Here is a 13,158-nt window from a genome sequence, read left to right as displayed (position 1 = left end):
CTCTAGGAACTGCATGCTGGGAAAAGCTGTGGAACTGCTCCCTGGGGAAGACTTCAAATAAGATAGCCTTGATTTTGTGTATTTGATTCTTCAGAGCTGAGGCCACACACAAAAGCCATTGATGATGGGTATTGGTCTTCCCCAGTGTTTTTCCATAGAGCTGCTGTGGAGAGAAAGACAATGAAATGAATAATTCTTCACAGGTAAAAGAGCATAGAGCAAGCAGTTTGAAAATATGGTGCTATGTAGTGAAAGAGGGGTAGCATTCCTCCGCTATCCATCACTCATAATCCAACTCATCAAACTAAGTCCATCTTCCTCATACAAAGGTCAATTTACAGAGGAACCAGAGTATTATATTGGCATGAATATTACAAACAGTTGCTCAGCTTTTCATCTTTTGTCCAGTACAGCAATATTTGGTTTACATGAGTAAAACAGATGTTCTCACACAGAACTCCCTTCATGCTTTGGAGAAGCAAGACTCATGGAGAGTGGAAATACTTTCTATTCAACCAGCAGATATCATTGGGGTGGGAGTGAAGGGTGTGGAATGGCAGACTTTACTCCATGCCTCACTTGGGCAATTATAACAAAGAAATAATTTTAGGGTTCATGGAAAAAATATCTCTCCTACCAAGCTTTGTTTCTTGTACATATTCATGTAGATTAATTGCACTCACTCTTTCAGTTTGTTTTCATGCTTCATTATGTCTGTATTGGAAAAAATCCTGAATATGTCCTGAAATACGGGTTTTGCAATTTGGGTAAGAGTCTGCAAAGCGGGTGCCATTGGTGTGCATAACTGAATTCCCTTCTCTGGTGCTGCTTCTGCCATGTCATATTACTGCATACTACACAATAAAACAAAGCAAGCCACACAGAACTTGCAAAAAGATACTGAGTAACAACCTAACAATTGGCAGACTGATTGAAATAAACAACCACAGCATCTTCACTTACGTTTCAGTAAATCATAATATAAATAAAACACAAGGTAATTTAAATAAATGCCTATACAGCTGTTCTTGGGCGTGATAAGAAATACCAAATGCATTTATTTTTACACAAAGTAAGTAAAACACACTTGGCCAATCACACACCACAGTTCAGGCATCCTGCCAAGCAGGGCTCTGCAAACAGCATATGTGCACCTAGCCCCACTAGCAAAAATAAAGTGATTGTATGCAGTGGATCATGATTGAACTAGTTAAGAACTATTATGTTACACTAAATAAAAAATAAACAAGAAAACAGAGGCTTCTTTAGGCTAATCTCTTCAACCATCAGATATTAACCTATTTCCCATTTTTCTTTTCCATATTTGTGCATCATTCTCCTTCCACTGATCTGATGCATTAATATTTTCGAGGGGGAGGTATTATTTTGTGTAAGAGTGTCATGCTGAATGATGCCTAGAAGAATGAAATGCAATGCAAGCTAATGAATTGCAATGAAATTATAGAAAAATAAACCAAACCAAACCAAACCAAACCAAACCAATAAAATAAAATAAAATAAAATAAAATAAAATAAAATAATGACATAAAATAGGACCTAGCAACAGAAAGCTGCTACTGCAATACGCTACACCACGTCTCTGGCGCCTGGCACAGCGTCCATGAGCGTTGGTGGCAGCCTGAGTGTGACCCCGGAGAGCTGTCGGTGCCCGACGGCGCGGCCCCGACAGGTCCGAGCCCCCGGAGGGGCAGCTATCTCCGTGCTGCGGCCGGAAGCCGGACGGCACTGCCCAGGGGTCCGGCCGCTCCGCAGCCTTTTGCACCCGGCAGCGGCTGAAAAGGGAGAAAACTGATTCGGAAAAGCAGATAGCAGAAAGGCAGGCACCGGGCTGTGGCGGGTACGTCCTCCAGCCCTCCCTGCCGAGGACAGAGCAGCAGCAGGGCGCGTCTGGTCCCCCCAGGAAGATCCAGACCACAGTCCAGGGGAGGAAGAGGTGCAAAATAAAAGAAAAGTTGGTGTCCCTCTCCTACCTCGGGTCGGTCGGGGTCCTACCTGGGGTCTTTTGGTCGCCAAGGACGGAAATTAGAAAAGGTCATGCAGCAAAAGCTCCAAAGCAAGTGCTGACCCCATGCAGTGCCTTCACCTGCCCTGGTGCTGCTCTCCAGCTAAGAGGAAGGTAAACGCCGTCTTACCGCATCGCACCGGCTAGTGAACGCTAGGGACCGGCAGCGCGGGAGCGGCAGCTTCGCCGAGGGATGCTGCTGAAAGCGGGAAGCTCTGCCGGCTATTCTCACAGAGGACTCATCGGCAGGAGCACAGAGCCACGGAAGCTCTGTGTGGGAGGCGGGAGGGAAACCCCGCCGGCTCCGCAGGAGCCCCGATAGGCTCCTTGTTGAGTTGGGAGTGCTCCTGGCCTTCACTGACCCCTGTTCGCGGGAGCCCCGGGGCCGTCCGGGCTCCCACATGGTCCAAAGGACCCTGGCCCGGGCAGCGGCATGTTCCTACTCAATTACTGTTTGCCCATTGGGTGAGGGAGGATTTTGGATTGGAAACAAATAGGAAGGGGGATTTCCCACCGTCAGGAGGGGTGGATGAGTAAGGACAGGGAGAGGATGGAGGGTCCCACGGCGTTTGAGGCGACTCGTTGACCAGGGTTGAGCCCGCCTGGAAGCCGGGTACTAGGAACCCTCTGCAGGAGGCAGATCCGGAGAAAAGAAAAGCAAGCTACGCGGTGAGAAGCAGGGAAAGCATCCTGATGTGTAGACAATGTCGCAGCTCCTCCCCAGGCTAGGTATCTGCCTCCCACAAGCAATGCCGACAGATTCCCGGACCGGAGACGATGGCGGCTGGGTAAAATGAAGTAAGACTCTACAAGTTAAACCGAAGGTATAGCCGGCAGGAGCTGCCTCTGCCCGGGAAAAATTAGCTCTTAGGCTGGAGCGAACTGAAACAGTGTTCCACAGCTACAATTAGAGAGTCTGCTGACTCCCACGGTGGTGCGTCCCACTCGTGGGACAGTACCTGCGGGCGGCGCTCCCGAGCGGTGCTGGGCAAGGTGCGCAGGCGGGCTCCCGGGATGAGGCGGCTCTCGCCTGGGCAGCACCGCGCCGGTGCCCGCGGTGAGGTAGAAGGACCTTTCCCAAGGGTGAGATCCTTTGGCCAGGCCTGGAAGCCAAGCCCCCGAAGTGATACGTTTCGTAAAAACGGGCCACTTGCTCAGTGGCTTTGTGGGGCTCAGCTCTCTGTGCCAGAACTGGTAACACGGGCTCCCATGGACGTCCTCCCCTCGCTTCACACAGCCAAATCACACACACACACTTTCCTCTTTCAGGTCAGTTATGTTTGCCTCCTTGGAAGCTTACAGCGGTGGAGCCAGGAGCAGAGACCCTGATACTGCTTAGAAGGGGAAAATACAGATGACCTCACCCTGTGCTTTTATCCAGGCTGCACAAACAGCTCCCCTTGGGGGGAGGGGTGTGGTGGTGAAAGGCCAGTGTACAGCTTGATCAGAAACTGTGGCTACTCTAACCAGAGCTGGGGAAAAACGGAGTCAGGGCTACTGTCCTAAAGCCTAGAAAATGCATGAGCAGCTCAGCGCATCCGGAGAGCTCCTGGCTGCTATCACGCGTCTTTCATCCTACGAAGGACCTTCCGGGTAAACCTGCTGCAAAGGGTACGGACAAACTGAACAGGAATCTCGGAGCATCCCACGTAGGATTTCGCAGAGGCTCAAGTGCAAGACAAGGTCAACCACCGAAACATTCTCTTTTTCCTGGGCCTTCACACAATAAAGGTTTCTCTCCGACACAGCAACCTGGGCCGAGGGGAATTTCCAGCAGCAGCTGACTCTGCCACGGGCTTAATGATTTGTACACCAAGTCGAAAGGCTCTCTGAGATTACTGACAGGAGCCCGCCTGTGATCTCACCTCTGGGAGAAGCCTTAGAAAGAGGGAGCTGCGCCCGAGCCGCAGCTGGACAACAGGAGGCGCTGCGACTTTGCGCAACCCCCGGCCCGGCGCGGCCGGCGGGCATCCCGGTGGGGGAGTCCCGAGGGGCCGGCTCACTCAGAGCTGTTTTACCGAAAGCCACGTCCGCTTCTCTCGGCGGAATGCCTCGGCGGTTTGTAGCGGCTTTCGAGGAGCGTGGCCTGCTTCGTGCCTGCTCTTTAATCCACATAAGGAGTGAGCCCTACGGTGAGCTGCCCGGCGCACCGGCGGGTGTTGCTCCAGCAGGGCTGGGATCTGGCAAGCAGAGAAGCACCGCCCCGAGGTCGAGGGAGGTGCCACCAGCGGGGTCGCTGAGGCCGCTGCACCTCTCCCAGCCTTGCTGCAGCTGTACTTTGAAGGGGAGGAGGAGAGAAAGGGGGTGGGGGGGGGGTCGAACCTCACAGACCTCAGGTACTGGAATGAACAAGTCATCACCGAAAGATCTCTATTTTCAGCCGTATAGATAATTTCCACTAGTGACAGAGGGAGGTGCATACATAAACATCGCAATTTTAATATCTCTTAGATTTTCCACTGGGTTTTGTTCCAGTTTCCACGGGTGTAGTTTGACCATTTGAGAAAGTAGGGTTTAAATCCAGTGCTTTTATCTATTTTATTTCCTTCAAGACACATTTTCATCCCTTGTTCTCATCTGCTGATTCCAGAGTTTTGTTTGTTTCGAGGATTTGACTTAATTCTGTTGCCAGATTTAAGGAAAGAAGGATGAGGAGGGAAAGAACAAAGAAAGGAATAACAGAAAACGTATTTAGAGGGCAAGTTAAAACATATTTGTCGAGGCAGAGATATTACTGTATCCCGTCATTTAAATCCTGAGTCTCCATACAAGAAACTTTAAAACAGTGTTTGTGAGGGTGACGTTTTTGCAGATCACTCGAGGACAAATCAGTGTGAAAGCAACTGTGATCCTGCTGGACGGTAAAAATGCCAGGCAGAAATTCAGACCCAGATGTGTGTTTCATTTTGTATAGTACAACATGCAAGCCTTTTTCCAAAATCCCAGGAAACTTTATTTCCCCTTCAAATTCCCATTGCCAGGAAATTTGGTTTCGTTTGGAGGTGTCTGTTGGTTTGATCAGTAGGTAGATGGTGGATGGCTTATTTCGTCTGCTTTTAATTATCAGGTGATAACAGTTCTAGTAGCTAGATAGGAACAAACTTATGGGACAGAGAAACGTATAAAAAAAAGAGGAAAAAAAAATATGGTCTTGACATAAGCACGAAGAGCCAGACAGGGCAGCAACAGAAAGAGAAAATGCTCGACGCATCTGCAGACTGGGAGATTCCCTTCATAATAATAAAGAACGTTGTCCAGTGTCAATTTGTTTCATCGACATTGTCTTTTTTTTACCTTTTACCAGCCTGTGCAGACTCCTCCTTCCCTGTTCTTTGCGAGAAATAAGGATAACGAGCAAGAAGTTGGTAATGAGACGGCCGCTACTTACTATTGCTGCTTTTGGCTGCTTGGCAGCAGAGAAAGCTTCCAAATGAGCCTTCTGGGCTGGAGGCTTTCCACGGTAAAGATATAAATTGGTTCCAGTGACTCACCTGATGTTTGCCAAGTGGAGGTTAATATCGGTGGATCCGCATTCAAGCTCTGTCCGCATTTATTGGGTGCCTGTAGTGTTATGTCTCAGCGCTGTGACTCACATGGTTTCTTAGCATAAGGCACCAAAAAAGAAATATCACCATCACCATCTACATAGGACGGCAGCCCCTTTTGGAGAGAGGGGGGCGTCGGAGGGCTTTGGGGAGCGCGGAGCCGAGCCCTCCGGCTCGTAGCACTGAGTGCCGTCTAGTCCCCCACCCTGAGGGCACTGGAAGCGGGGGGAGCCACGGAGGTACCTGTTCCGTAACCAGCCTTGAATCGAGGGGCGGAAGCGGAGGGGGAGCTTGTGGACTGCAGGACTTGAGACTTTGAGGCACGTCTCAGCCATCAAGTTAAAGTAGCATCTACTGGACTTTAGTAAATATTGCTCCTAATCTCAGGGGTTTAAGGCTGGATGGCCTTTTGCATTCTCTTCAAGCAGGGGGAGGGGTCTGCCCTGCCTGTATCTACCTCATTTAATTTCCACCGATCCCACACAGTATTTGTCCATCTGAAAGGGTGGGTGTCTTTTCCCCCCTCTTTTCCTACTCTCTCCCCCTCTCCCACCTCTGTTTCTCCTTTCCCCACAAGCTTAAACCAATTACGCCGCTTTGCAAATAAAGTGCCGCCCCGGGGGGAGTTACAGGCGAGGGGAACTGCCTTGTTTGCAGGTGCATCTCCGGCTTTGTAGGTGCGAACGCCTTTGTGCGACGGACAAATGGGGAGAGGAGGAGGAGGAGGTGGGTACTTCTGCGACGTAAGATCCACATCAGCTCAACTCCACTCACATCCCAGCCGGCACTTCCTCACTTTCTCAACTGTCTCGCCCCACACCGCTCCCTGCCTCGTTTTTGGCTGGTTATAGAGAATTCAGCACCCCCCGCCCCTCCCGAAAGCTGGCTTCCTGCTAGGTCGGGCTTTCGGGCTTTTTTCCTGCTGCCTGTCGCTCGCTTGCAGGAGGGCTGGATGGTTACACCGGGCAGGTTAGCTCCATAATGTTAGGGACTGTGAAAATGGAAGGGCATGAAACCAGCGACTGGAACAGCTACTACGCTGACACTCAGGAGGTGAGTAAATCCCAGGGTAAATCCCGCTGCTGCCCCTCTGCAAGGGGAAGGGGGGAGGAGGGAGGGGGAACGAGGGGAGGGCTGGGGGTCTGGAGGGGGGCAGCAATCGGAGGAATCGGTTTGCACTCCTGTTCCTGGAAGCGCAAACGTGCCTCCCCCCTCCCTCCGGCGCTGAAGCTGGCCAGGCTTCCCCGAGGAAAACACAGCTTCCGAGAGCCCCGGGAGGTGTTTGAGGGAGACCCGGGGCGGCTGCGGGCCTGCTTGGGGGGCCGGGGGTAGCCGTTGATCTCATCTAGAAGGTATAATCTCCGCTTGCGGCGCGCACAAAAGCGCCCCGTAAACTCCTGGCTCGGGGCAGACGATTCGCCGCGCTGCGGGCCCCCGGCTCTTTCCCAGCAGATGGTAGAGGCACAGTCAGCCGGCCGCAAGCGTATCCCGGGGCAGGGGTAGAGCCTTCTCCGGGCTGCTCGTCGGGGCCACCAGCGATTCTGCTCTCTGTCGCGGGGCCCTCACCTGTTAAAGTCAGGACAAAATAAATAAGCGGGGGGAAATGGTCATTTGTTCTTACTTTGCAAGAGGGGCCACCGGCGGCGTGCGGCACTGCCGCGGGCCGGCGGGCGGCGCTGCCGAGAGCCACCTTGGGAGCCTGACCAGAAGGGGGGCCCGGCCCCGCCGCCCCGGCCCTGGCCCCGCCATCCAGCCCCGCCGCCCCAGCCCCTCCATCCCGGCCTGGCCCGCGGCACCTCGGGAGGCGCTTCCGCTCCTCACGCCTGTTTGGCAACACGGTGGCAAAGAAGGGGGAGAACCGGCCCAAGCGCCAACAACTACGGCAGAGGAGTGGGCCACGGAAGCGGCCGGAGCCCTCCCCGCGGTGCTCCTCGGCCCTGCAAGGGTCCGGGGTGCACATCGTGCTGGTGCGGCTCTGCGGGAGGGTCCCTGGGAGAAGCTGACTCCTAACAGCCCCGCCAGGAGCCCCTCGGATTCCCGCCGGGGAAAGAGCCGTTTTGAGGAAGTGTGGCAGCGAGGCAGGCACCTAGGTGTGCTCACCCGGGCATTGCATCAGCACACCCGGACACACGGCTCCAACAGTCCCCACGCCTCATTCGTGCACCCTGAAGCTGGCACACAGCACCCATAGGGCCACGCGGGCACAGGCAGATACGTGTCACGCTACTGGCATCTTATTTATCAGAGGAGAGACGGCTAAGGGCAAATAAGGGTCATCCTAATTATGCGCAGTTTCCAGACTTATTTATCTTCGCCATACTCCTCATCCACAAACATAAAGTTAAGCTACCTTCGCTTTTGCTATTTTGTAGTCTTAATATTTCCCCCTCCTATTTAATTTGAATTTTAAAAAAACATCTGCGTTCTACCATCTCAAATAATTAATATGATCCTCTAAATCAAAAACACATTCGTAGTGAACAGTAATGAATTGTACACATTTAACCGTCTGCTAAACCTTCTTTTCCTAACATTACTGCCTTTTATTCGAGGTGAACAGGGAGCATCTTTCTCCCTTCTATTAAATCAGATGCGGTACTGGAAAGCACAATTTCTGACTCTCCGCTTCTGCCTTTTTTAAGAGTTGTGTTACGTGGTAGGGTGCTACAACGTTTGCACGTCAGGCAGGTGAAGTTCAGGCTCTTCATACTACGGGAAAGTTGCTTTAGGTTGTGGGTCCTTTTTTAAAAACTTTAAAGAGCGACTTAATAGAAAATGAGACAAAGGGGTGACGCCTTCAGAAGATAAAATACACATCCCCAAAACCCCCAAACTCGTGCAAGAATATAAATTTAAATCTGTGCAGAGTGGGAGACGTGCATGAGATTGTTGTAAGAAGTTGCAGGCAGTTGAGTTTCTCCTTGTCGCAGACAGTATACACCACTCAATTTCAGTAACCTCGTGAGTTTAAATATTTAGCTAGCGAGACGGGACACAAAACCATCAAAACTCTGGAAATGCTCCGGAAGAAAGCCTCCTCCCGAGGCAGATAAAGCCGGCAGCTCGGCTCCGCGGGGGTGCTCTGCTGCTTCGGGAAGGCCGTCGGTCCGTGCGCGCCGGCGATCCTTCTGTAACCCTCGCAAGCCGCGACACGCCGGTAAAACGGCAGCGCGTCAGAACCGAGCACCCCCTGCTCTGTGTCAATGTGTGAACAGGTATAAATATGAATTAGACCTCTTCATCTCTCCAGCGGCCTTTCCGTGCGGCTTTTGGAAAGAGCTCTCCCCGGTGCCGGGGCAGCAGGACGCTTGCAAGGCTGGCTAGGCAGGGCGGGCAGGACAGTAGAATCCGGGCGCGCTGGGGTCCTGTCCACCCCTCTCGACCCCCTAACCTCCTCTCTTGGTCTCGCTGCCCTAGGCCTATTCCTCGGTGCCCGTGAGCAACATGAACTCGGGGCTCGGCTCCATGAACACCATGAACACCTACATGACCATGAACACCATGACGACGAGCGGCAACATGACCTCCAACTCCTTCAACATGTCCTACGCCAACACGGGGCTGGGGGCCGGGCTGAGCCCTGGAGCCGTGGCCAGCATGTCGGCAGGCTCGGCGGGGCCAGTGAACGGCATGCCAGCCGGCGTGGCCGCCATGGGCACGGCGCTGAGCCCCGGCGGCATCAACGCCATGTCTGCCCAGCCGGCCCCCATGAACGGGCTGAGCCCCTATGGCGGCATGAACCCCTGCATGAGCCCAATGGCCTACACCCAGTCCAACCTCGGTAGGACGCGAGACGCCAAGACGTTCAAACGGAGCTACCCCCACGCCAAGCCGCCCTACTCCTACATCTCCCTCATCACCATGGCCATCCAGCAGGCGCCCAGCAAGATGCTAACGCTGAGCGAGATCTACCAGTGGATCATGGACCTTTTCCCCTACTACCGGCAGAACCAGCAGCGCTGGCAGAACAGCATTCGCCACTCGCTCTCCTTCAACGACTGCTTTGTCAAGGTGGCCCGGTCCCCCGACAAGCCCGGCAAGGGCTCCTACTGGACCCTGCATCCCGACTCCGGCAACATGTTCGAAAACGGCTGCTACCTCCGCCGGCAAAAGCGCTTCAAATGCGAGAAACCGGCGAACAGCAAAGCCCCTCAGGAGGGCAGGAAAGATCAGGCTGGGGCCTCCAGTTCCAGCTCCAACTCTCCCCTGCACAGAGGCCACAATAAACCCGCGCAGCTGGACACGGCCACATCCCTCTCCAGCTCCAACCCATCCGCCAGCCCCCCATCTATGGACCACAATGGATCGAGCACCGAGCTAAAGACCTCGGCCTCGGCCCCCTCCTCCACGATCACCTCCGTCCCCGCCTTGGCCTCTGTCCCGCACCCCCCTCACTCCTTAGCCCACGAACCCCAGCTCCACCTCAAGGGCGATCCCCACTACTCCTTCAACCATCCTTTTTCCATCAATAACCTCATGTCCTCCTCGGAGCAGCAGCACAAGCTGGACTTCAAAGCCTATGAGCAGGCGCTGCAATATTCCTCCTACGGGGCCAGCATACCCGGCGGGCTGCCTCTGGGCAGCACCTCCATGGCAGGCCGGAGCAGCATCGAGCCCTCGGCCCTAGAGCCCTCCTACTACCAAGGTGTGTATTCCAGACCCGTGCTAAACACCTCCTAGCTCTGCACCCCCCGCCGCAGGGGGCAAACCCTTTCTCCCTCTACTCCCGACTCCCCTTTCCTGGCTTCTCTCTCCCCTTTTCCTGCGACAAACCGAGGTGTTTCCGCACGCTACGTGGAAAGGACTGTTACTTTTCATTTGTCTCGCAAAGCGTTGTGTGTTGTTACGATCCACCACGACCTCCTGCAAAGCCGGCCGCGTCCCGCTTGTACATATCCCCTCCCGGCCCCTCTGCCCAGGCCCTCTCCCCGGAGATCCCCCTTAGCCTCTGCAGGGTGTTACTTAAAAAGAAGAAAAATTTGTTGAGCTTGTAAACTACTTGTTTGTGCTTTCCGCCCCTTCGTCTCCCCGCCTTCTGTGCTCTATAATCTCATGTAAGTTTACAGGTATGTGGCAATACTTTAACAATACGGAGATGAAGAAGCGAGTAGACATTTAAGACTTTTTTTAATTAAAAAGGCTTTGAAGGACAATACTGCTGTGAAGTAGCAAAACACTAAGAGAATCTCTAAGCAACAAGAGGACTATTTACTTTCTCGGATCATCCTTTTGATACTTGCAAAATAAACCTTCGGCTAGTACAACCCGCATATACCCAGATGCTGCGGGCCGGATCCTGCACTCCCGAGGGGACCAGCTAGAGCTTTGGAGTGCAAGATGCGACCCTTATTTTTTTTTTTTTCCAAGTGTTACCTGTCTTGGGATGTAATATAAAGTTACAAGAGGTCACAGCCAGTTGGATTATTTTATTTTTTTTTCCTTCCCATCTGTTACTGAAGATTCTCGTTCATCAGGAACTCTCGTCAAACATGTGGATGACATGCTTATTTAATTTAAGTGTCTTCATTGTGTACCAGCTAGAACTGTGTATCTATAACAAGGTTATTTTCCCCTCCCCCAGGAAACGTTGACTATTACACCGACGCAAGGAAAAGAAGAGAGCTTTGTCTCTCCTCGCTTTTCCAACTTGTTTAATAAAGTCCACATCCATTTTTTTTTTTTCTCGTGGCCGTTTAATTATTGCCATCGTTAGCTTGTTTCATCCAGTGTTAATGCACTTTCCACAGTTTTACACGGTGTTAGCATAGCCAGACGGGTTTTATTATTATTCCTGTTCGCTGTCTCAATGTTCTTAATTTATTGCATGGTTTATATGTTTTTTTTTTTCTTTCTTTACAGCTGGAAATTGCTTTAAATTACAGTTAAAAAAAAAAAGAAGAAGAATTACACGTGAATTTACGAAATTTTGTTAATTTTATAAATGTGATTGTAATTGAAAAAAAAATATTTTGATTTCAAACGATAACTGAAAATTTAATGCGTGAGGTATGTTTTTGATCATTTGCAGTTAAGGACTTTAAATAAATCAAATGTTAACAATGGAAGACTTCTGATATTTTCTTTCAAAATTTCTGGAGCGGGTTACAGAGGACGGAGCCATGTGTCAGAAACCCAAACGCAGGGCTAAAGCGTGGAAGTGGAGGCGAAGGATTTGCGCGGCCAGGCTTATGCGGAGCGAAGGAAAGGGACAGACATGCCAGCAGGGTGTGTTTGCGGGGTGCTACGGTGCCACTGGCGTTTTGCAGATGTGGATATGAGGGTGCCTTTTTTTTCTTTTCTTTTCTTTTAACTCATGGTGCCAGAGTACCGTGAGAGAGAGAGGGAAATCTCTAGCGCTGGGCCCAGCTCCCAGCCCAACTCCCGCTTTCTTGCCTTGGCTTGGATCGACCTCAGTGATAAAGAGCAGCCGCGCTGGCGAGCACTGGTCCCCAGCAAGCCGCATAGTAAGGGGTGGGGGAGTTGTGTATGTGTGTTAAACGTAAAGAGATTTCACTGTGTTCAGCCCCTTTCATGCACGGCCGCCAGATAAAAGAACTATACAATTCACATAATTAGCACATAATTGCCCCCCTGATGGTTTAGGGACAGCGACGGCAAACTAAATTTAAGGGTCGATTTAGAAAATAAAAGGCAAGCCAAAGTCCCAGAAATGTCACTAAATTCCTCCAGCAGTGTTACCCTGCGGAAAAAAAAAATAAAAAATGAAAAAAAAAAAAAAAAAAAAGGGGGAAAAAAAAAAGGAAAAAATACTGGCGACCCCCTGTGCAGTGGGCTTCGCAGGTGTGTCCGGCTCGGCCCCTGCAGCCCGACGGTACGGGGCCGCGATGCGGACACGGCGTTCCGGGCCAGGAGGAGCTGGCTCTGGCGTAGAGCTGTGCGGGTGCGCTCGCTAGGTTGGAGAGTTAACGCGGGCCCTGCCCGGGCTTCCGCATGCGAGTCCTGTAGCAGGAGGGAGCGGGGCTTAGAGCCAGGGATGCCAGCTTTGGCCAGGTACCCCATGACCCCAGCCTTTGCGGTCCCTTAGCTCTCTGATCTCTTGAACGGCAGATAGCGTCTGATCCCCCGCAGCCCAGAGCAGCTCGGGGTTGCTCGGCACCAAGTCCAGGCAGGTGGATCCTATTAAAGTCCCTCTTCTTCTGCCAAAAGGCGCTCAGTGCGAACCGAGACAGGATGAAGCCCGTTTTCAGCAGGACTTCACTTGTCTCCCCCAGCTTAGTCTACAGAGAATATGCCACTGCAGAGTGGAAACATTGATTTAATGCCCTGGGCTTGTACACAGAAAATATCAATCGACCGACAGCGATAAGGCAGCAGGTTTCACATATCAGCTGAGGAGCACAGCCCGTGTGTAATGGAAATATTCGGGGCGTGGGTAATAAAAGGATTTAAGCGGACCAACGCGGCTCCCAACCTTTCATAGATAAGGAGTGGAGCCTGTCACAGATACATTCGCCATCAAGATTATATTCCTTCCCTTTCTTCCCGTAGGTAAATGGTGACTAGGGTGGGCAATGATCCACTGACATAACAGACATGCAGTTCATGTTAAAAATGCGGGTCCCCGACACA

General features: G+C 51.9%; 1 protein-coding gene across 1 annotated transcript; it reads left to right on the top strand.

Moving 5' to 3' along the window:
* The first annotated feature begins 6,526 nt into the window (after positions 1 to 6,526).
* On the top strand, positions 6,527 to 11,633 carry FOXA1 (forkhead box A1). Its single transcript, XM_068165509.1, has 2 exons — positions 6,527 to 6,621; positions 8,986 to 11,633. Exons 1-2 carry the CDS (start codon positions 6,550 to 6,552, stop codon positions 10,246 to 10,248), a joined length of 1,335 nt encoding a protein of 444 aa, XP_068021610.1. The 5' UTR covers positions 6,527 to 6,549; the 3' UTR covers positions 10,249 to 11,633.
* The last annotated feature ends 1,525 nt before the right edge of the window (positions 11,634 to 13,158 follow it).

Source organism: Melanerpes formicivorus, unplaced genomic scaffold (assembly GCF_026170545.1).
Source record: "Melanerpes formicivorus ecotype bairdi unplaced genomic scaffold, bMelFor1.0.p_v2 SCAF_90, whole genome shotgun sequence".
Classification (NCBI taxonomy): Eukaryota; Metazoa; Chordata; class Aves; order Piciformes; family Picidae; genus Melanerpes; species Melanerpes formicivorus.
This window is presented reverse-complemented; position numbering and strand designations above follow the sequence as displayed.

What these genes read in the sequence shown, in the direction of transcription:
- FOXA1 (XM_068165509.1), top strand. Translation starts at nt 6,550, where the DNA reads ATGTTAGGGACTGTGAAAATGGAAGGGCATGAAACCAGCGACTGGAAC. An exon ending in ACTACGCTGACACTCAGGAG is followed by an intron (nt 6,622 to 8,985) that starts GTGAGTAAATCC and finishes TCGCTGCCCTAG; the next exon opens with GCCTATTCCTCGGTGCCCGT.